The sequence below is a fragment of the Plectropomus leopardus genome, chromosome 20 (assembly GCF_008729295.1).
Source record: "Plectropomus leopardus isolate mb chromosome 20, YSFRI_Pleo_2.0, whole genome shotgun sequence".
Taxonomy (NCBI): domain Eukaryota; kingdom Metazoa; phylum Chordata; class Actinopteri; order Perciformes; family Serranidae; genus Plectropomus; species Plectropomus leopardus.
In genome coordinates, this window is record NC_056482.1 from 3,955,646 (window position 1) to 3,979,425 (window position 23,780).

At 38.8% G+C, this 23,780-nt stretch overlaps 1 protein-coding gene across 1 annotated transcript; it reads left to right on the plus strand.

Moving 5' to 3' along the window:
• On the plus strand, positions 1-14,161 carry LOC121959653 (secretory carrier-associated membrane protein 1-like). Its single transcript, XM_042509080.1, has 9 exons — positions 1-220; positions 4,536-4,613; positions 6,767-6,868; positions 7,447-7,558; positions 9,480-9,608; positions 11,144-11,303; positions 12,457-12,558; positions 13,225-13,342; positions 13,443-14,161. Exons 1-9 carry the CDS (start codon positions 164-166, stop codon positions 13,590-13,592), a joined length of 1,008 nt encoding a protein of 335 aa, XP_042365014.1. The 5' UTR covers positions 1-163; the 3' UTR covers positions 13,593-14,161.
• The last annotated feature ends 9,619 nt before the right edge of the window (positions 14,162-23,780 follow it).

A 23,780-nucleotide genomic window follows, 5' to 3' on the forward strand; every position in this document is an offset into this window, starting at 1 on the left:
CGCGGTAGTATCTCTGGACACAGTCAACACTTGACTTCACCTCGGTGTCTCATCTCTTGCGTCTACCTCTAAACGACTCGTTTCTTTCGGAAGTAGCTCGCTCTGACTCATACATATATATCGTTATAAGTTTTAAGACGACTTAAACCACCCTCTTGGGAGAATGTCAGATTTCGACAGCAACCCGTTCGCGGACCCGGAGATCAGCAACCCGTTTCAGGTAACGTTATGCTAGCTCGCGAGCTACGTTAGCCGCATTAGCTTCTGCCTTATTCCACATTAATAACAACGTTACTCGGCGAGACAAGTCAAGACAGTGGTTGTTCTGTGCTAAGCAGATGTCATATAGCTGATTTAGTTTAACAATAGTAATGGCAGCTATTAGCAAAGTGAAATGTTCTTCGTTGGCAGGCTTTATTTACAGTCTGTCACTTTGTGATATAACATGTAAAGGTAGCGGGCAGTGTTGTGTTAGCTGCTAGCTTGATGTCTTGTGTTAGCTTTCCTTGTGACACAGCAGGTGTTATTCCTGATTCACATCGTAGAACACTGTATTTTTGGTGTTTTATTTAATCCTTGTTTTAGTTTCAACTTTTACCTTTCTTTCCATCCATCCCTTTACAGCCCTCCAGTAGATCCACTACAGTGCTACACAAGTGTGCCTTTTTAATATATGGTTGATTTGAAGTGCTGCCATAGACTGCACACTGATACACATTATATATGGATCCCCATAATGGACTTTCTATACCAAACCACTATATTAATAACTCAACCTGAGGTGCAGGATGGAGGGGATGGTTTTTGAATATATATATTGTAAATAGGATGTTAAAACAGCCATTTTAGTGACTTTGCTCTCCAGAGCTGATGAGTAAATGAAAGCAGAACATACATTTTTCACTGTCATGCTTCCATGATGCTGTATTTAGGCATTGACCCATAGACATCCATGTGTTAACAGTGTCATGTCATGGTGAAAGCATGCATTTGATCATGTGCTCTTCAGCCCTTCACTGTCTGCCTCCACCAGTAAGCCTGCTATGGTGTTTCTTTATCTACCTCATCATACCAGGTGAACTAAACATGGACACTAGGGCAGAGGCCAGTCAGCATTTTCCTCGGAGCTGCAAAGACAAATTAAGTGACTATTTTCATAATAATCGATTAATTGTTACAATAATTTTGTAGGTAAAAATGCTTAAACTTCCTTCCTTTCAGCTTGTCAAATGTAAAGATATTTGCCAGTTTTATTGATCTTTTATTGTATTTAAATGCATATCTTTGAGTTTTGGACTTTTTAAATTCTGGATTAACATAGCTAAATCTCAAGGTGTGTAACATGTAAAAAAAAAAAAAAAAAAAAGAAGAAGAAGAAAAAAGATAGAGCTGCAACAGTTAGACAATTAATTGATTGCTAAATTGGAGGAGAAAATTAATTGAAAAATATTTTTGATAATTGACAAATCAAAGTATTTTTTAAGAAAAAAATTGTATTGGATTTTTATGGTGCTTTCCGGATACTACATGCTTTACAAAGAAAACAACTTTAACTTATTTGATGGTGAATGGTTTAAAATGTGAGAATTCACATTTCTATTGGTTTTACATGATAAAAGGTGAAATATTTTTGGTGTTTAAGGCAAAATATGGAATTGAATGATGGCCCTTTGTGTTTAATATGTTGTGATTCACATTTTTTTCATTATGTTTTATAGGCAAAATGATTATGTAGCATGTCAAAAATAATGAGAATTCAAAACTTTTCTTGGTCTCACATAATACAACAAATATAAATTGAATATTTTTTGTGTTTCCGTATAAAACATGACATTGAGCTTTGTGCTTTTAAGATATTGATATAGGTATTTTTCTTCTTTTTTTGCCCGGTATTTCAAAGATCAAATGATTCATTGAGAAGTTTTATCAGTTAATCACTGTAACATGTCAGTAATAATGATAATTCTCTTCACAAGTTGCCAGAGGTATTTTCTAAATATTGCCCACAACACCAAACAAAACAATTTTTGGTCAAGTATTAATTTTGTAAGGATGTGATACATGACTCTGGAAAAATCAAGAAAAATAATTGGAATAATGTAAGGACTTTTAAAATTCTCTGTCAAAGTCATGTAGATTTTAACAGAGAACCGTTCAAAACGTTCAGTTCAAAAAGTGCTCTGCAAGTGTTGTCATTTGAGTGCCCTGATAAAGAAATGTATCTGATCAGTTAAAAAAGATGTGATACAAAGAAAGTGAAACCACTCCTGACAATTGTAAAGCTGTTATCAGAACGTGTTTTCATCAATAAAAAATAAAAAAAGGGGCCAGTCCGGTGCTCAACCAATTCATGTTCTTCAGAGTGAATACCTGGCTAAATCATTATGCCACAGATATTCCTGTGAATGTGTACAAGGCTACATTAAATCATTTTTCCCACATAGGAGGCTTTGCAGAAACTTAAAAAGTGGTTTCACCTTCTTGCTCAGTCAGTGTGTGGCGGGGAGATATGCTGACGGCACAGTTTGACCACACAGACGCATGAAATGTGAATAATTCATAGAGTCTCATTAACATACTGACATGACGAGTGAGCCCCTGCCGCTCTGCTCATTTTTCTGTCACTTATTGGCTCACACTTTTTTTCCCTTTGCCTGAGGATAAATGGAGCTTTGTTCCCTACTCTGAGCTATCCTTCAATAGTTGATGAAATCATATGGTGCCGCCATGGAGACATGTGGTGCTAAGGATCCCAGCTGGCGCCTTTCCTGCTAAATTTCATCACTCCCAGTCATGCATCAGATTGTTCGTTCTGTTTTGGCCTATTTCTCTGGATGTAGGCTAATGACAGAAATTAGGCTCTCATGTCCGGTAAGAAGGAAGCATAGATGTCACACTGTGTCGTCTTAGCAGCTTATTTAAATGTTGTAGAGACGGCACAGAGCGTGGACTCTGACTGGTGTTAGCATATCGCAGCTTCACCGTCACACAGTAGGCAAAGTGTTGACGTCTTGGATGAAGTCACATCAGCTAGTGAGACTTCTGCACCTGTTTTATTTGCAGCTACACCAAGATGATGCCAGTTTGTGCCATGTTAGGTTGACAGAAAATCCTTCACCATAAAATTAGTTTTCACACACATGCAACAGGTGATTCATTTTTCTTTTTCTACAATTGTAACTATAGATTTCATGATGAAAGCTTGGTGAATATGCATGTGTTTGACTGCGCAATAGGGAAACATTAAACTTTAAAGGAAACATAGCATGAAATATTGATGACCCCGGTCTGGTGACAAGTTGCAGCCTGTGTGTGTGTGTGTGTGTGTGTGTGTGTGTGTGTGTGTGTGTGTGTGTGTGTGTGTGTGTGTGCGTGCGTGCGTGTGTGGCAGCAAAAGACTTGCTCGCAGAAACTTAAGAGTCAGGGAGACAGTGAGAGGACGGCACTGAGACCGGATAAGGATAGTTCTGCAGGAATACGCAGATTGGATGTTAATCTTTGGCAGCAATTTGAATGAAAGTTGTGCGTGACTGACAGCAGCTGATGGTAAGCCTATAATAAATCGAAACGTGTGCTGATGTAGCTTAACTGATGCCTGCAGGAACAGGAATTTTACATGCAAATGGATGCAAAAGATACTTGTACTTTTGAAGTGTGCGGTAGCTGGTATTTGATGGTTGAATACACCCCATAAGTAAACATAGTTGCACTCCAGTGTCTCCTCTAAAATATAGCGCAGAGAGGTTTAACCCTCTAAAACCTGAGCAGATTCGTTTGATTTCTTTGATGGGAAAAAAACATGGAGAATAAGGCAATGTCCCGTAAACTGCCAGAAATAGGCAGAGGGTGACAAGAAAATGACCAGATTTTTTGACCATAAGGGAGGTTATTCGAAAATTACCAAAAAAGTCCCGAAAACTCTATTTTTTAAAATTATTATAAGTTTCCTGTTGTAAGAATGAAGAGCTTTTTCTGCATGTTTTACTGTCATCCTTTGTTCCACTTTGCATATTCGCAAATCTTTGTGAACTAAGATTTTTAAATTTTCTTGTCTTGCAAATCAAGAATGTGCCTAAAAGGACTGAAAAGTGCTTTTTGTGCCGAGCGCAGCAAATTTTAAAAATATGAAGTCTCTTTTTATTTCTGCCTCTAGCAGCCAGAAGCGTTAGCTCCCCTCCTTTTCTGAAACTCCTAGTTATTTATAGATGTCTTCCCGTGAAATTATTGGAATCATCCCGTCTTTGCCAGTATTGAATTATAGGCCTGTTGCGTTTTGATGAAAGACGGTTGTTTGGCCTTCATCTGGCACAATAATGAAGGGTTTTTCACCCTCACATGAGCCATGTTACTCTCAGCGCAGAGCTTTTCTCTACTTGTTCTTGTTGTTTGTTCTGCTGTCCCTGATAAAACACGATAGACATATCAAGACTGCTGCACTCATACCAAAACTATTTAGAACACTTGAGTCGTTTGCTACCTTTATTTTGATTTCTTTCAACAGTTAATGTTATTAAACGAACCTTATGTTTTTTCAGGATCCATCAGTGACACAAGTACGACAGGCTGCTCCTCCAGGGTTAGAGGAGTACAATCCCTTCACAGATGCCAAACCAGTGAGTACTTTTACACCCACTTTTTAGTAAAGAAATGTTAAATAGAAAATAAGACAAGTCCCTAAGCACGGCGTTTGATGCAGCGATGATCATGTGTGCCATCAGAAAGCTTTGCATCTGTATTTTATAACTATAGAACACAAATCACCCAAAAGTAATCTTATAAGTCCCTGTTTATTATTAAGCTTTCATTCTTACTTATTTTACCTTTCCCTTCAATTAGATTGAAAAGAAATATTAAAGAACTAAATAAAACCAAAACTTCTATATTTTTTAAAAGTTACATTTTGGGTAATTTTAGATTCTCTGATCAAATAATTGTGAGATAATTAAAGGAGAAATTTGTTATTTTATAACCTGGACTCTATTTTTCCATGTTTTTGTGTCTAATCGATTAACAGGGTCAACATTTTTTAAAATTTGGGCGGTATTGTGGGGAAGCTAAAGCCAGCAGTGGTGAAACAGGTTGCATTGTAACCCATCCAGGCTTTTGTGCACCATCAATGTACGTCCATTTAAAGTGCTTGTTTTTGTCACTGACAGGCTCAGATTGGTAAGTGTCTAACAGCATTATGGAAACGATCCCTACAGAGATAGAACCTTTCATAAAACTGTTACAACCTTTTTGTTTAACCAGAAACAACCCTGAAATAGCAATTGCCAATTCAACCAGAGACAACAGGTTTCACATCTAACTGGGTAAATTAAGAGTTTATTTTGATTAAACCAGAACTGTTGGAACAGCGGTAATAAGAGGAGCCATGATATTTAATAGTGATATATATATGATAGTTTTGTTTGTTTCAGTTGATTTTGAATCAAGCGTGTTTTATGGTGATTGAATTACTGTTTGATTAAATGGAGTTTGGTAGGTTTGGCAATAATGAAACCGCAACAGTCTCCACAACAAAAATGATCTTACTCTTTAACAAAAAGGTCTGTCTCTTCCATGATGTTGCCTGACAATCTGAGCTTGTCAGTGGCAAAAACAAACACTTCTAATGTAACGTAAACTGAAGGTGCACAGTAGCCCGTTAGTATTACATTGCAGTCTGTTTGGTCACTGCTGGCTGCAGCGCTCTCTCAGAATCAGAAATCAGAAATACTTTATTGATTCCCCGGGGGAAACTGTGGTTTGTCACAGTCGCTGTGATGCCAGCATAGAGAATTATCGCAAGTAGTAATAAGTACAAGCACAAGTATATAAAAATATAGAAATAGAAATACAGTAATAGTAAACAATTAGCACTAGTATGTAAATATTTAAACATTTTAAAATAAAGTATGTATAATAGAATGTGTGTAAAAATATAAATGTAAGCAATACAGTACAATACTGGACCAATTAAAAAAAACTAATGTTCCCATTAGTCAAAAAACAAGGAAAGATAGGGTCCAAATTGAAAAATACCAAAGTTACTCTTTAATGGGACAGAAATAATGAAAATATTATTCTGCTACTCAAAGTTTGATCTTTTTTCAGATGTGTATTCTACCTCTGCTTGCTTTTTTCCTTATAGAATATTAGATAGATTTACAGATTCTGGCATCGAAAGACTTATTCAAATGAACTGATCTGAGAGGTTTACTGGAGAAAATCAGTCTGTGGTTCAACTGCTCACAAACTCTAAGTACAAACTTCAGTCAGCTCCTGAGGGGTTCCAAGTAGACAAAACTTCATTTTAAGGGGTCACCACAAATGAAAAAAACACTGAATTAGCCTTTTGAATTTTTCTTGGTTCCAAACACTTTGATTAAAGTTCATTTTGTTCATCTTCATATATACAAATGCTATTACAAATTAATTTTCTTTTCCTTGTTTAATCCCATGAAGCTTTAATCAAGTCCTTTCGTGCTTTGACGTTGATATTTAGGTTGCCTCAACTGTTAACATTTGATGTGATTAGTTTTAATGTAGATTCTGAGCTTCTAGATGCAAACAGTGCTGATACTGTTGCCTGCTAAAGTTCTTTTTCTATATTTATATTGTCACCGTTTTAAAGGGTAGTATTACAGGAGGCACTGACCATTTTGCAAAAAGTAACTTCCTCATCTTGTAGGATTTCTAATGATGTATCAGACTGTTTTACAGTGTCACAGCATGATTAGACACTGTCACAATATCTGAGTTTGACAATATGTTTCCACCACAGACGCATGGGGGTATGGCACCCAAGACGGCAGCACCCACCATCAACACACAACCCGCCATTATGAAACCCACAGAGGAGCCTCCGGCCTACTCGCAGCCTCAGGTACAGGATTTACTGGCCGCAGCCAAAAACACAGACTTATTTTCTTTAGCTTTTTGGTCCACAAAGAAAAGGCAAGTCTAACGGACATGCAGACTGCAGATATTTTTGCATGTGTGGGTCTTAATAAGCGAGCAGACTATGACATACCACCAGCAGAGATTCCTGCACTGGAGGCGGCAAAGATATTAATATGACAGGAGGTTTCATACTGAGTTTGTGGGCAAAAAAGTAGCTCTACAGGAGGCGGTTGCTATCTGCGACTTAGCTTTGTGGCTGTCGAGGGAGACAGTCAGAAAGAAATCAGGCAGCCAGAGGACATACCTCGCGATGGCGCACCTCATTTGTCAGCAGACTCCTGGGAAGTTTCTGAGATGTGTCTTCCCCTTGCTGGTGCTGCCCCTGTGGAGAATTGGATTTATTCCAAAAGTAGAAACAAGAGAATTCACACTGAAAGACACACAGCCTTGTATTCATATGTTGTTGAACATGTGTGTTATATTGTGTGTGTGTGTGTGTGTGTGTGTGTGTGTGTGTGTGTGTGTGTGTGTGTGTGTGTGTGTGTGTGTGTGTGTGAGTAGGAGCAGTCGGGAGCAGCTGCGGAGCTGTTGAGGAGACAGGAGGAGCTGGAAAGGAAGGCTGCAGAGCTGGACCGCCGGGAGCGGGAGATGCAGTCACTCAGTGCTTCAGGAGGTCAGACACTAAGGCCTCAATCCCACTGCACAAAAGACCTGTTAACACCCACTAACATCTGGCTTTTTAATGCAGTCAGGATATAGACAATCAGCATTCTAACCAGGTTAAAAGACTCTGCAGTAGTCACAGGTATTTATTAGCTCCGGCTCCAATCGACATTGATGGAAACACATCTGGATAAACGCACCGATTTTAGACCCTTAACTGGTGAGATGCAATGACGAGTCATCACTAATTACTGTCCGTCTCCTCCAAAGCAGCACTAAAATAGCAATCCAAATTAGTCTGCACCAAGTTTAAAAGAGAGATTGAATAAGTTTATAAGATGTATAGAAAGAGAAGTAACCTCTGATTAGTTTTCACAGATCTCTGTCCATGCTGCTTCTATTGTTTACCTGTTCTCCAGTCCATTGACATTGAATGGACACACCAAAACAACCCCTTCTCATACACACACACACACACTCATCTGCTGCAGAGCTGTGTACACAGCTTTGGTCTACTGGCAATGAGAAACCAGTCTATAGCCTATTTTTAGCAGGTTTACCCATGATTGAAAAAAACATGTGCAGGGTGCTACTTTTGGTGGAAAAGGGGTAAAAGATACATTGCAATGATGCACTGTCACTAATTACCACACATCTCCTCCCAAGTGGCACTAAGATCTCTTTTTGTACTGCTTTCCACTATTAACCTGTTCTCTTGCCTGTCCATGACATCACACAGACACACCATTACAGAATCAAAACAACCCCCCCCCACACACACACAAGCTGACAGAAAGGCAGACCCGTCTGCTGCAGTGGTGTGTTCACAGGCATTGGGAATGCAGTTAATCACATATATTTAGCAGGCTTGCCCGTGTTTAAAAAACCCGCTTGCACACGCTAATTTTGGTGGGAAAGGGGTATAAGGCTCACATATCTTGTTTGTTGAATCCTTACACAAATAGAGGCATAAAAATAAAAGATTGTGCATTTACAAGGGCTCACCTACAGTGACTTCCACGTGTCCTTTCGTCAGCATGTGGCTGCCAGGCAGCCAGCAGAGACTTAATGAGGTCACTGCACCCTGCCAAAAAATGGAATAATGACGTGTTAATTGGTCAAATTTAGAGTTCTGTATTAGAGATTTACCTTTTTTGCTAACATAACTTAATTGTCTCAAGCTCTGGCTTCATATTTACTTGGGCTGCATGATATGCAACAAAAAAATCGTACTGTGATATTTTGATTATTATTTGGTCGGCTGGTTATTTTTATGATTCCCTTTTTAGTCATAATGGCAATCCTTGTATTTCGTTTTCACTGGAAAAAAAAATATAAAAATATATATAAAAATTTTGGTGTGATTATTGCTGTGGTCTGTAGCAAACAAGCATGTTCCCTTACATGTTGAATGTAATTTGTAGCCTGGGGCGTCTCTGTAGCACCACAATGCTTTATTTATAATGGTATGTTGCAACACATTTTACTTCAATCAAACAATCGCAGCTCCTGCAATTTGGATATTGCACCTAGCCATACTGCAATTTTGATAATATTTCAATTTATTATCCATTCTTAAGATTTAGCATACAGATTTAAGAGGCAGTCTTCCCATCTAAAATCCAGCAAGAAAGCAAGTAAGCTTATCATTCCTTTAAAATTCACAAAGCTTCTCTGCAGAGCTGGTGTATGTCTAACAGCCACTATTTTAAACCACATTATTCACAGTCATAGCATCTCCTTAATATCTCACTGCCAAACATTTGATGAGTTTGTTGCACTGACAGGCATTTTAAAGGCTTTTTCTTTATATTAACATGCAAAGGGGAAATATTTATTGTGCATGCAAGCTTTTCAGTCTAAGCTGTCACTGATATGCGTGATATTAAACATGAACTCACACTTTGTTTTCTTGTGTTTTCCCATTTCAGGTAGGAAAAACAACTGGCCTCCCCTCCCGGAGAAGTTCCCTGTGGGTCCCTGTTTCTACCACGACATCACAGTGGACATCCCTGTAGAGTTTCAGAAGACAGTTAAGATCATGTACTACCTCTGGATGTGTGAGTGGCTGTTTTAATTCCTCTATTTTATGTTATTTTTCCTCTGTTTACCTACTAATGATTAGGATGCCTGATGCAATGTAATAAAGTGATGTAAGAAATGAAAGATGTACCCCAAATAATCTACTTACAGCTATCTAGTTGATGATGGCAATTTTGGGTCTGTTTTTGGTTAAACAAAAATAATTGAACTCTTTAACAAAATGGTCTATCTCTGTAGGGATCATTTTTAAAGTGTTACAGGTATGAGTCTGTCAGTGGCAAAAAAGACGAACTTTTAGTGGATGTAAATTGACGCTGCTCCATTGTGCTCAGGGATTTCATTTCAGCCTGTCTTTTCACAGCTTTATGCAGCACTCTCACTTGATACTGGACCAGTTTCAAAAACTGTTGTTCCCATTAGTCATTTAGACACAAAAACATAAGAAAAAGGTTGGAAAAGAATGTAGTTTCCCTTTAATGCTTCTAATGATCTTAATCTGTTGAGGTTTTTGGGAAAAAGATTCCAAACACAATTGTTTTAAATGACGAATAGATAATAAAAGTGATAATTCTGAGACTTTTTCTTGGGTGCACACCAGCGTTAGTACATACTGCTTCCACATGCATTTTGGATGCCTTTGCTGAAAATCAACACTTCCAACTTATCGGTTCTCTTCAGGTTGATATTAGATGTTACAGTTTATCTACAGATGCATAGATCTGCAAATTTAGCTATTCTTTTTTATAAAAGACAGAACCGTTTTGTAAATTAGTACCAAAATGTGTTTTCTCACGTGATTTCACTGATTTACCCAAGACCCTGCCTCCTTGAATAAGAGCAACTGTTTTTTCTCCTGCTACAACCTTTACAGCTCCGTCCAAAAAAAAAAAAAAGTGATTTTCCATCTGGTATTCAGGGAATGAATGGCTTCAAGTGGCATTCAGTAGCCACATGACGAGAGCATGTGTTAAGTCATGTGGCCTAATGAAGTGACTTGGTCAGATGATTGCTTAAAGGTTGCTTTAGATGCAGCCTTCAGAGAGCAGTAGTTACTGTCCCTCCCTCCCTCCTTTTTGGTTTTCTCACAGATCAGTCTGATAAAAGCAAAGAATTTTTGTTGGAAATTGCCAACAAACCAGATTTTTTTCCCCAGGCTCAAGTAGAAAGGATAAAAAAAAACACATCAGCAGCACCCCCGCTCAGTTCTGGTATGTTAACCAGCAGGCTAATGTCATATTTCACACTGGGATGTAAACCCCCTCAGTTTTAGTCACTCTGTCAGTGCCTTAAATCATGCAGACACTGTTAGAACCCTGGGAGCACATGGTAGTAATGAATTATTAAATAAACCTGCATGTGTGTGCACAGAGCTACATGTTGAAATATTAAGTGTCAGCGTGCAGCAGTGTCAGGACACTGGACTCTGAAAAACAGCCAACTTTCCAAGCTCTGATATACAGTGACACAGTCAGGCTGCCACACTGTCCCACTTTCACTAAAAAGCTCCCTGCAGACTCTTAATGTACTTTTTTTATTTCTGCTGGTCCTTCAGTTCATACTGGGACGCTGCTGGCTAACATGGTGGGCTGTCTGGCCTGGTTCTGTGTGGACGCGTCACGTGGGGTGGACTTCGGCTTGTCTATCCTCTGGTTTCTGCTTTTCACACCGTGTTCTTTCGTCTGCTGGTACAGACCACTCTATGGAGCGTTCAGGTAAACAACACAGTGTTTTTACCTTGCAGGTACAAAATAAAACACTCCCCTGCTGTGGTATTTATAACTAAGTCCATCTATTTAAGTACATTTTTAAGGTATTTGTACTTTACTGAAAGTATTTCCATATTTTGCTGCTTTATAGTTCAACTTCACTACATTTCAAAGGGAAATATTGTGCATTTTATTTATTCTTTTACTTATTCCATTTACTTAATAGCTTTAGTTATAAGTCACCTTAAAAGGTTTATTTTAAGTTTATTTTAGCCTATACAATTAAACATATTGCTAAAGATTAAACCAGTTGTTCTTAATCTTTTTTTGTTTTTGACCTCTCTGTGACAAAAAAGTGTCTAGTTGTACTGTTTTTAGCCACTCCACCAAAGAGACATTTTCTCTCTAAACTGCTCATATTCATAAAAATATGTGAGTTAACAAAGAACAAGCACTTTAACTTTTTGAAGGGACAGTTCACCTCAAAATCAAAAACACACTTTTCCTCTTTGTTGTAGCGCTATTTATCAATCTAGATAGTTTTGAAGTAAGTTGCAGAGTGTTTGAGGTATCGGCCTCTGAGACATCTGCCTTCTCTTCAAAATAATGGAACCTCATGGCACTCCACTTGAGGTGCTCAAAGCGCCAAAAAATACATTTAAAAAACTCAACAGCAATGTCTCTTTCCAGAAATCATGACCCAATAATCTTTTCTATCTAATAATCAATTTCTGAAGATAATCCACAGACCTTGCTGTGAGCAGTTTCACGTAGGAACTATTTTCTGTCTACCTGCTGCTAGCTCACCTAGCACCACTGAGCTAGCTAACGTTACAGCTCAGCCGAGGAGGACGCCGTTAATGTTTACGTCTCATGTTGTGACGAACATGAGCCTCCTGTCCATGAGCAGATCCACACTTCCTTCTGCATGGTTGTAACGGTTGGCGGGTCTAGTTCAAAGAAAGACAAGAAAATAGTTTCTACATGAGATATCTCGATATCCTAAACTCTCAGAAACTCACACCGAAACCACCTACAGTACTGTAGTCGCACTACAGCTAAGAGGAAGAATTTGTATTTTTCATTTCATATTTTTATACTGTTGTATTAGTCATTTTACTTAAGTAAAAGATCTGAATTTTTTTCTCTCTTTCTGCAGGAGTGACAGCTCATTCAGGTTTTTCGCCTTCTTCTTTGTGTACATCTGTCAGTTTGGCATCTACGTTATGCAGTGTATCGGCATCACCGGTTGGGGCGCCAGGTGAGAAAACGGGGACACGGAAAACACGTGGTACCACAGCAATGTGCAATTATTATTTCAATTTATTGAGGTTCTGCTAGCAACATATGTACATATGTGTATATTACCAAATATGCACAGAACCATTGTTATCATAATTCTGGATGACCTTAACAGAGCACAAACAAAAGACAGCAGAATCACATCTTACATACACAACACACACAAAAAACAAAAACTAAAACAAACAAACAAACAAAAAACCCACCACCATGGTACGATTACATTCATATTGTTGAAATATGACAAGTCCAGTCCAGAGGGGTCACCATGTTCTCCCATATTTTAATGACACCCTCAAAATTACCTCAAAGGGTAAAGATTAACCTTTCCAAAGGAAGTATCCCATAAATGTTCTTTGTACCAATCGGTCAGTGCTGGTGTGTCCTTAGAGATCCAGAACCTGGGAATAGTCTTTCTTGCCACATATAAGAGTATTCCAATCAACTTTCCATTGTGAATGTTCCTTGCACTGTCCACTCCAGCTGCCAAAATGCCCTGAAGAGCTGATGGGTCAAAGTCATATCCAATCTAAGCGACTCCTCTCTAACTTCTCTCCAGAACGTCTGTGTCCTCACACACAGAATATCATCACCTCTTATCCTTTAATGACTCTCTCATCCTTAGCGGGTGGATCTCAGCTCTGACCGGCCTGAATCGCAGCATCCCGGTGGGCATCATAATGATCCTCATCGCTGCTCTCTTCACCTCACTGGCTGCCATGTCCCTCATCATGTTCAAAAAGGTAGACGCACAGCAAACAAAGACAACGTTTAAGTAGTTTCTCTATAAAAGATCTGCTCAGCTGTAATGCCGCTCTTTTTGTTCTCCATCATCCTCATCAGGTCCATGCGATGTACCGCACCACCGGCGCCAGCTTCGCGAAGGCACAGCAGGAGTTTGCCACAGGCGTCATGTCCAACAAGACGGTCCAGACGGCCGCTGCTAATGCCGCCTCCAGGGCTGCACAGACGTCCTTCAAGGAGCAGATCTGATCGGCCCAGAGAGCTCGCTCATCTCTCCGTCCAACCCGTACCAGCCCTCCTCCTCTTCCTCCTCCTCTGCTCACACCCAGCTTCCACTTGAGCCAACTGCCCTGTTTGAACACATGGAGATTCCCCCCCGCAGCCTTCTGACAATATCAAAGTGGTTCATGTGAGGGCGCCCGTCCAGTCACCCAGGATCTGTGATCTCAGTACGACCACTGGAAGCAGGATTCAAAACAGGGCCACGGCTCTCATCACAGACTCTGGGACCCCCCCGACCTCCGCTGCACTCCTACCACTCAACCAGCGTGCTCAACTTTATGTTCTCTCTCTGTGTGAGTTTGTGCCTGTGTGTGTGTGTGGCCAACTAAATGGATGTTTGTGTGCCTCTTTAAATGTCGAGTCTGTCCTCTGTAGGCAGATTCTAACGTAGCTGAACCAACTCTCTAACGTGTCCTGGGCATTCACACTACCACTTCTCTCCATGTCACTGACTTCCTGTGTCTGTGATCCATCACTACTTTCTATTTTTTTAAATTAATTTATTATGGGACAAATGGAAGTCAAGTAGTCCTCTCTAGTTGTCAGTTAATGCAAATGCAGCTGATTTGTTTTGCTGTTTTTTCCATGAGTACAGAACCTAACAGTGCTGCCCCCCGGTGGAGTCACCGTGTGTTGTTGAAGATGAATGCTGTGCATTCCAGTTCACTGCCTTTGCCTTCTTCTTACTGTCTGCTTTCCTCTTGAATTTGGTTTTTAGTGTGTAGTCTTGATCTCTTAAAGTGATGCATCACCCAAATTCTAAATTGGTAATTTTCAAACACTCCCTCTGTAGATTAATAACTTTCATTCTCGTTACCAGCCATCAAAATGCATCTTTTTTTCCAATCAAACCACTTTAGTTCTGACTGAAATATCTCAACAAATATTGGATCGACTGCCATGAAATGTTAAAGGCATTCATGATCCCCAGAGGACGAAACCCTCTTACTCCTCCTGTGGCACTACCCTGAGGTTCACATCTGTGGAATTAAGTGAAATATTTTCACGACTAGACATTCATCTCCCACTCGTGATCCCAGTGATGGCAGCGGCAGCCATAATCGGGTCAGTTTAATTAGCCCTGGGCGTATTTCATCTCCAGTCTCAGCCAAGTCTGGCAACCAGATGTAGCCCCACTTATTTTCTTCCAGTTTGCTGAGTTTGGGCTGATGCTGGGCCAGGCCATTTTTGATAATGGTCCAGTGATGGCAGTATGGGCAGTTGGAATCGGGCTTGTTTATTTGGCCTGATTCAGACGCCTCATTCAGTTCATCCCAAGTCTCATCCAGGTCAGCTGACTGCATGCAGTCTGACTTTTTTTCTTCTCCGGCACGCCAAGTTTGGGCCGAGGCTGGGCCAGGTCATTTTTGATAACGGCCCCGTGATGGTAGAGTCAGCAGCGGGAATCAGGACGGTTTATTTTCCCTGATTCTGGGGCGTCGTTCATCCAGAGTCTCAGCCGAGTCGGGCAACTGGATGCAACCGACATAATTCTTCCGGCATGCCGAGTTTGGGCTGATGCTGGACAGGGGCATTTTGGCTACCCGGGTAATTGTAATCAGTTTGATTCCTTAAAATGTTATCATTTCTAAATGTCAATGTGTCCAACACTTAATGAGCAAACACCTACAAAACCAATGACATTCCCATCAGCCTCAGCTCTGCTTTGAGTTTGGTTAGCACGCTAACAGACTAAACTCAGATGCTGGACAGGGTTAACATTATACCTGCTTAGCAGGAGAATACTGGCACTGTCATGATTTTTTGACATTAGCATTTAGCTCAGAGCAGCACTGGCATGGCTGTAGAGTCTTGCTGCTTAAAAAAATGAATAATTGTCAAAAAAAAATTGCTGATTAATTTTCAGTCATTCAACCAATTGACTGACTGATTAATCGACTAATCGTTTAAGCTCCAACATCGGCAACATGGTGGTATGGTATCTACAGTTTGTAATTCTAAAAACATTTCACTGCTGCAAACAACTAAAGTCAACCACAAAACTGCAGACATCCCGCCTATAAGCTGTGTTTGATGCTACAAAGATTTTGGGTGAACTGTCACTTTAAAGTTTGCTTACAAGTATATATCAGCTTGAAATCTTTTGCCTATAACGCTCTACATATCCATAGTGAAATAATGTAAAGTTGCACTTTAAATCTCTTTGTCTGCACACTGTAATCGGTGCAAGTGGAAGGATTATTTTTAAAAATGTCCTCTTGCCTTCCTGCTCATTAGCGTCGGTTCTTAATTTTACACGTGTAACACGCACCAGCTGAGTTCAGCCTAGTTTTCACACAAAGCCTACCTTTTTCATGACATTTCTTCAAAGATGAAGTAACGGTACTGTTAACATCCAGTAAGAGAGACACCACTCTGTACGTAGAGCTGCATGTTTATACAGTTTGTTCTCTGGTAGAGGAAAGTGGAATTCGTCTCCAGCTTTTTCTTCTCAAACCGGAGACTTACCTCAGTTTTACTCAGGATCTTCACTTGCATGACGAGGTAAAAAAATGATATGAGATTGTATGAAATTAGACACTAAATGGCCCCCCTTTTTAAAATATATGTGCTGTAAATCAATATATTACAATAAAAATGACTTAAAAAGACCATTTTAAAAAATTGGGCCAGGAATGTTGATGTAATGTTCTGATAATTGCTTGCATATTCATAATCAGCCAATTGTGGATTGACGATCACTGAACTCCAGCAATCAGATATGAAGATTTATTCTTTTTAAGTCTCTTTTATTTCAGTATGTGGTCATTAAGAATTTCAAATGCATTTTACCTGCTGAGATGTCCTCGTATGACGGAGGATTAGGGCCATGCTAAAGGAAAAAAAAAAGTTAGATTTCAAGAATTAATACATATTATTTTGAGTATTAAACTTGTAATATTATGAGAATAAAGTCATAGTTTTACGAGAAAAAAGTCGTAACTTTATGAGACTAAAATCACAATATTACGAAAATAGAGTCGCAAGGCAGTAGCAGCTCAAACGCAGGCAGCGCATACCTCAACTCCCAAGTTTTCCACACACAAAATTTATTTCCAGATTTCCATTTATTTCCATCTATAAACACATCAAAGAAAATTTAGATGACGAGTTGTTTATGTGCTCTCGCCTGCTTTCTAGTTTGCTGGCAATACGTTTATTTCTGTATTGTAATGTCCCCGTTCTCATAAAATTACGACTTAATTATAACTTTTTTCTATTTAAATCACGATTTTATTCTCATGATATTATGACTTTATTCTCATAAAATTGCAACTTTTTTCTTGTAAAACTACGTTTTTACTCTCGTAACATTACAACTTTTTTCTGTAAAATTACGATTTTATTCTTGTAATATTATGTCTATATCCTCATAAAAGCCACCTTTTTTCTTGTAAAACTACGACTTTTTCCTTGGAAAACGCCGACTTTTTTCTCATAATATTCCGACTTTATTCACAAAGTCTAAAAAGATTTTTTTTTTTTCCTTAAAATGGCCCTAAAACCTCCATCGTAGTCCTTGAATGTGTCTTTTCTACATTAGTGTCGCTGCAGCCGGAGCTGCAAAGCGATTATTTCACAGTTTGAATGTCTCTCTCGTCTTTTGTGTCTCATGTTGAAGCCAGTGAAGCCTTTGTATGTATTTGATGTGTAGGAGTGTAAATTGAGGGGATTCAGCCTTTAAGTCTTAAATCTGTGTGCAGGGCAGAGTCTGGCTGTGGGTCTGGGATCCCTCTTGACTTCCTGGAGATTTTTTTTATTTTCATTTTAATTTGAAAGCTTCCTGCGACATGCCTTGTTTTGCTCTCTGCTTGCTTCTTTTTTGATTTGACACTGGCTTAATCTGAACCAGTGCATGTGTATTCCTGAAAGCAACATGAGATTATTCCTTTGAAAAGAATCAAACTGAGTGGCACTTACAGTATTTTTGCTGTTTTTTTTCGACTTGCTAAACGTGAGAAAGGCGTTGGATGGTGATGCAATGTGACCTGTGTGACGTGCTGTCGATGGGCTGTGGCTTTAAGCTGTGCTTTATAATCAACCTGGTTTGTGGTAGAAACACTGACGATGAAATCAACCCAAAAGCATCTCTAACAATAAAATCCTGATGAAATTATTGTAAAGAAATAGTAAGGGATGTTTGTATATTTTGTACGATTTACAGATGGTCGGCGATTTGCTCTAAATTTGTGTCATTTGAAGATGCACTCTGGTTTGACCTTCAGTCGCATGTTGAGTAGTTTTGAGTTTTGTATATTTATTGTATTAACACTGAATAAAATTCTTCTTCTGTATGTGTTGCATGGTTTCTCTTTTTTCTACAAATTGAAATTAGTACTGTATTTGCAAGATGAGACAAAAAAAAAAACAGCAGCAGAAAACCAGATGAGGTGAATAGTTATCAAAGAACATGAGCTAATGTGTTGCACATTTACATTATAAAAGTTGCAAACATTTTATTTTATGCAGTAAAAATAATGATGGGACGAGGTTAACAAAAATAATAATAAAAATGCAAATATGATTTTAATAGCCACTAAAATGTCCAGGGTGCCACATATAGATGCAAAATTAGTAACTGGTTGCTAACATTGCATAATGTTTCAATATGTCAGTGTTGTATTTACAGGTCGTTCCAAAGAGTGACCAGAAATTGATGATTTAAAACAGCATACAATGTGTGTTTAATGTGTGAAAATTCACATTAATTTGGAGCAGTGGAAGTAGTAACAGTAGTAGTATTACTATCAGGAAAAGCAGTAATAAAAATAATATTAAACTATAATGAAAAAGTCATTTTTGAGTCCAATAAAAGCAAACTTTTCATAAAATAATATAAAAATATCTTATAAGACAAGGTTTTCTAGGTTTTCAGTACAAATCATGTTTCTAGGATTATGTGAATTTAAGTGGATTTTTTTTTTTTAACCCCAACCCTATTTTTCCATGATTTGTAATGGGAACAACAATATTTCAAATTGGTTCAGTATTGAGAGAGGGCACTGTATCCAAAACAGGCTATAATGTAAACCGATCAGGGCATTTTTTTACACCGTCAATGTACATCCATTAAAAGAGTGTTTTATGTGTGTTTTTGGTCACCGGCAGGCGCAGGTTGTTCTTCTAAGTGTCTGACAACATTCTGAAAATGATCTCTACAGAGATAAACCTTAAACAGTAAGATTATTTTGTTTCACCAAAAAACAGACCAGAAAATGAACTCCATTTAAAAAAACATTTGAAACAACATTTTGGTGTGTATAGAACCAGCATAATTTCACATTTAACCCTTTAAACCTGGAGCTACATCACTTTTCTTGTGCTGCATTCAGATGCCTTTCCTGCAAATTGCATGAAACTTCTGGATTTAGATATAATTTTTAATTATCATAGTTAAACATGTAAACTTACTTTATAGAATTATTTTATTTTTAAGCATTTTTTGGTAATTTACCAGTTCGAGCTAGAGGGAAAATGTATAGGGGAAAAAAGAGAAAGGGCTATGGGAAAACTATATAATAATAATAATAATAATAATAATAATAAATAGTAATAATAATAATAAATAGATGAATAATAATTTAATTAAAAACTACAAATATAATTAAAGGAACTGCCCTTCAAAAGTGCTTAAAATTATAATAATCCTATAACATAATCTTTTAATTATTATTTTCAGGTAAGGTTGTTCTCTTTACTAATTTCAGCAATCAAGAAAATTTGTAGAGGCTTCAAAGGGTTAACTTTGTGAATTTGGGATCTTTTCAATAAACCACAGTTGTTGAAAAAATGAAAAGAAACCCAAGATGACGTTTTTGGGGTTTGCTTTTTGTTTTTTTTTTTTTGTTTTTTTTTACAGTGCTTAAATGCTTGAATTAAATTGAGCATCTGTCACATTACTTTACTCACAGTGGGATGACCTGTTTTGGTTGTCAGGCTGTCTCGTGGTCAGGCGGCTCGCGCATGATTAAAAGAAATCCGTGTTTTCTCTCTCAAACATATATGTATCGAGAGAAAAATAGGCCTTGACGATGCTTCAAACCAAATCAAGCCACAAGAGGCAACATTAATGAAACGATAAACAAATGTAAAGGTTGACATTAAGCAGTAAACGTTAAACAGTTCTGAAATGTGTCTCGTCGGCGTCTTCTGGCCTCAAACCGCGCACACCTGCAGCCTGTCTGCCAATCTGCCGCTGTTCACAGAGGCCACCACGAGGTGGCAGCACGCTGTCACTCATTAGACAGAGTAACCCAGGCTCTGACAGGGCTGTTTCTGAGTGAAAACACTGGATATACATAATATTATTTACAGTCTATGCTTAAAACCCACTGACACCTGAGCAAGCTGGCTTTATTTCTTTAAAAGACAATAGAGGAGGAAGTTGGTCAGCAACGTCACAAGAAATGGCCAAAGAATTAGCTAGAAAATGTTTTTTAAAATGAAAAAAAAAAAACAAAACAATAAAAATACCTGGAAATAAGCAACAAAAAGAAAATTAAAAAACAAAAACAAGTAAATAACCTTAAGAAACTTACACACACACACACACACACACACACACACACACACACACACACATAACTAAAAATGTTGAGTTGTTTTTCTGAAACATAAGATTAATAAAAACAATTTTGTGGACATTTTTCCCTAGTTTTTTTTTTTTTATAATATATAATCACACCATCTACTTTTCAGTTTATTTCTTATCACTTTTTACAATGTTTTTGCAATTTACAGGACATTTACAAGGTACAAGGTAGATAAATTGTCATTTTTTCTTACACGTGGTTTAAGAAGAAATGAAATTAAAGTTGATCCTAAATCCTGCTGCATGTTTTTGGCTTTGGAGGAGTTGAGGAGTCTCACAGCCTGGGGAAATAAGCTGCTCTATAGTCTGGTGGTTCTGCAACGAATACTTCTGTATCTTTTGGGTGAGCAGACTGTGGCTGAGGCGGCTGCTGTCTCTGAGTATCCTTTGTGCTCTGTGCAGACACCTCACTTCACCGAGGTCACTGGTGCTCTGTCGATGGGAACCGGTGATGTTCTGAGCTGTTCTAATCCCTCGCTGTAGAGCCCTCCTGTCCTGGGCCGTGCATGAACCATGCCAGTTCCTGCAAAGTTGCTCACTGCCTTTTTCCACTATGCTTTCTAAGTAAATCGAAGCAACTTTCTTAGGTTTCAGAGGTTTAAACAAGGTGACAAAGAAAATATCTCGACAATTAGCTGACATGGAAACATGGACAGTAACATGACCAGAAAACTGACATTTATAACTCTTGTAATGATCCATAAGCATTATTATTTATATAGACGTGTTTATTATTACCTTGGTGTCACATTTAAAACAAAGTTAAAGAATGCACCTTTTTACTTGTCATTCAAGACTTTTAAGACTGAAAAACAGAAAAGCTAATTAATCATGTTTTAGATTTTTTTTCCAAGTGTGCTACTTTTCACAGTAGCAGTGGCAGCAACAACAAACCTGTGAGAGAAACACTATAAGAATACATACACCCACTCACACTGGAAGACAATAGTGGGCCAAGTGCTGAGTCCTTCACTCTGAATAAACGTATGTGAAATAAAACAGAGCGACACTCTCACAAAAGAGGAAACCGGCAGCAGAGCGAGTCAGTGCCAACAGGAAGGGGCACAGTGGAGGAATAACAGACCCAAGGGCTTCTTTTCTGCAATGCCTCTCATACATGACATTACAGCAGAGTGTGTGAGAACGGCATGCTGGGAGCTGCTCTGCTCTGTCAGCTGCTCCGCTCTCAGCTGTCACTGGATGCATTCAGCTGGGTGTGGAGGCTGACAGTCATACACATGATCAAAAACCATTAATCACTTACACTTTACTCTGATTTACAAACTTTCACTTCAGCCGGATAGTTTGTGTTAACCCTCTAACACCTGGATTGAGATCAGACGCCTCTCACAACAATTTAAACCTATAAAAAGCAGCTTGGCAAGAAATGTCCTGCAAATTGCAAGAAAAAAAGAAAAAGAATGGAAATGTTCATAAGAGACGACAAGGGGGGATTGTTTTTGAATATAACCCCCCCCCCAAAAAAAAAATTATATATATATATATATATATATATATGTGTGTGTGTGTGTGTGTATATCTTAAGGTTATTTTTTTAAAAATTGTTTGTTTTGGGGTTTTTTTTCACATTTTCTGTTGTTTTTTCCTTAAAAAAAATTACTAATTTGGTCATTTTACATGTCATTGTATATATATATATATATATATATACACACACACCCCTTTGTTGATTGTCCCATTGTTTTGCTTTGTTTTTTTTCCTGGTCACTATTGGGCCAGTTCCCATTGAATTGCTCATCGCCTCCTTTTTGAGAGAAATCAAACTTGCTCTGGTTTCAAAGGGTTAAACAGTCAATCTATTGATTTATATGTTGTAAAACATATTGTTTGAGTCATAAAAAAAAGGCTTCAGACTAGGTGTAAAGAGAAAGTAGACTCAGACTGTGCCTCTCCTCATTCTCGCCCTCTCTGACTCTTTCTAAGAAAAAAGCTAAACTCAAAGCCCCTGGCACCGAAACAGGCCAACACTTTCTGCTGCACTCTTCAGATTGCACCATTTGTCATGTGCCTAATCTGGAAGTCATCAGGCTCTGTGTTTAGTTTGCTGGTGGAGGAAAGCAGCCACAGGGTCGTGCCAGAGGCTCCTCTGAACGCTCCACATGGAGGAGAGGAACATCTGGGGAGGGACTCATCACAAACACACTTGGGTAGGACCATTTGATAGCTAGGGAAAAGGTGGAGGTGCTATAATCAATATTTTTTATAGTAATGTGTCATATTTGACAGTGAAAAAAAAGATCTTAACATGAATTTTCTTCAAATCTGCAACTTCTCTTGGCTTCACAGAGCTTTTATCTGGCCACACCTTCCCTTTTTTCGGTTCACACTCACTGCTCCTATAGTGTCGTAAGCCAAAAAAAGGCCACATTTAAATGAGAACAGCCAAGTTTTAAGAAAATCTGCATTCATATGATAACATTTTGAGAATGATTTTTGTGTACGATCCACAAAGGATCCACAAAAACCAACGCAAACATTGTAATATGCACACCAGGCCAGTAGCTGGCAGTGTAACTTTGTGATGACACACCACAGAAGAAAAACAGGCGCATGTGCAAAGTGTGACCACGATGTCAGCGTTTTCACAGAAAACACAGTGTTTACACAATGAGAGAGGTTGTGGCGTTTTTTGTTTTTTTTTAAATTACACTCTGGAACCCGGTTTCAAAAGTTTGCGTTTTCAGTCTCTCAAAACACCTTGTTGTGTGAGGTAAAGGCTTCACGCAACTGCTGCCGTGTAAACTGCATGATAGTTTACAGTGAACAAGCTGTAAAAAGCCACTGTTCAGGACACTGATTAAGAGAAGGGGGGCAGGGGGCCAAGAGAGACTGTTTAGAGGCTGCAGAATTTGTTGCTACACCCCTGCTAATAACTACAGCTGACAAATAAGAGTGCAGCAGAAAGACAATATTCACCACTGAAGTTAGTTGAGTAAAAGTTTCATATAATGGAAATACTCGTGTAAAGTACAAGTACCTTAAAACAGTACTTTACGTGAATAGTAATACTTGGTTGAAAATCAGGCGTGCACGCACACACACACACACACACACACACACACACACACACACTGAGAGAGACACACATGCAGAGTTCAGTTCTGCATCAGTGGAAAAACTGATCACCCGCTGGCTGGAAAACGTACCCACCCCCACCTCAAGGGCCAAACCGAGGTCTCAGCACCAAGCTGGCTGCTCCACTTGCTGCATCTCCTCCTCCCTCCTCCTCCTCCCCACAGCGAAGCCTCCACTGGAACAAGAACTGAAACAAAACCTTGGTCTTTCTCCCTTCTCTTTATTTGTTTGGCAGAAACAAATGGGAACAGACAGGACTCTATCTACGACTCCACAGGCTCCCTGAAACCAGACGTTACTAACAACAGCAATACTTTGTGTGTGTGTGTGTGTGTGTGTGTGTGTGTGTGTGTGTGTGTGTGTGTGTGTGTCCTCATCGTTCATGTCCATGTCTTTGTGCACAGATTACAGGACGCCTGCTGGACGTGGACCAGACGTGGACTCACTTCATTTGCTGGAGTTTTTGC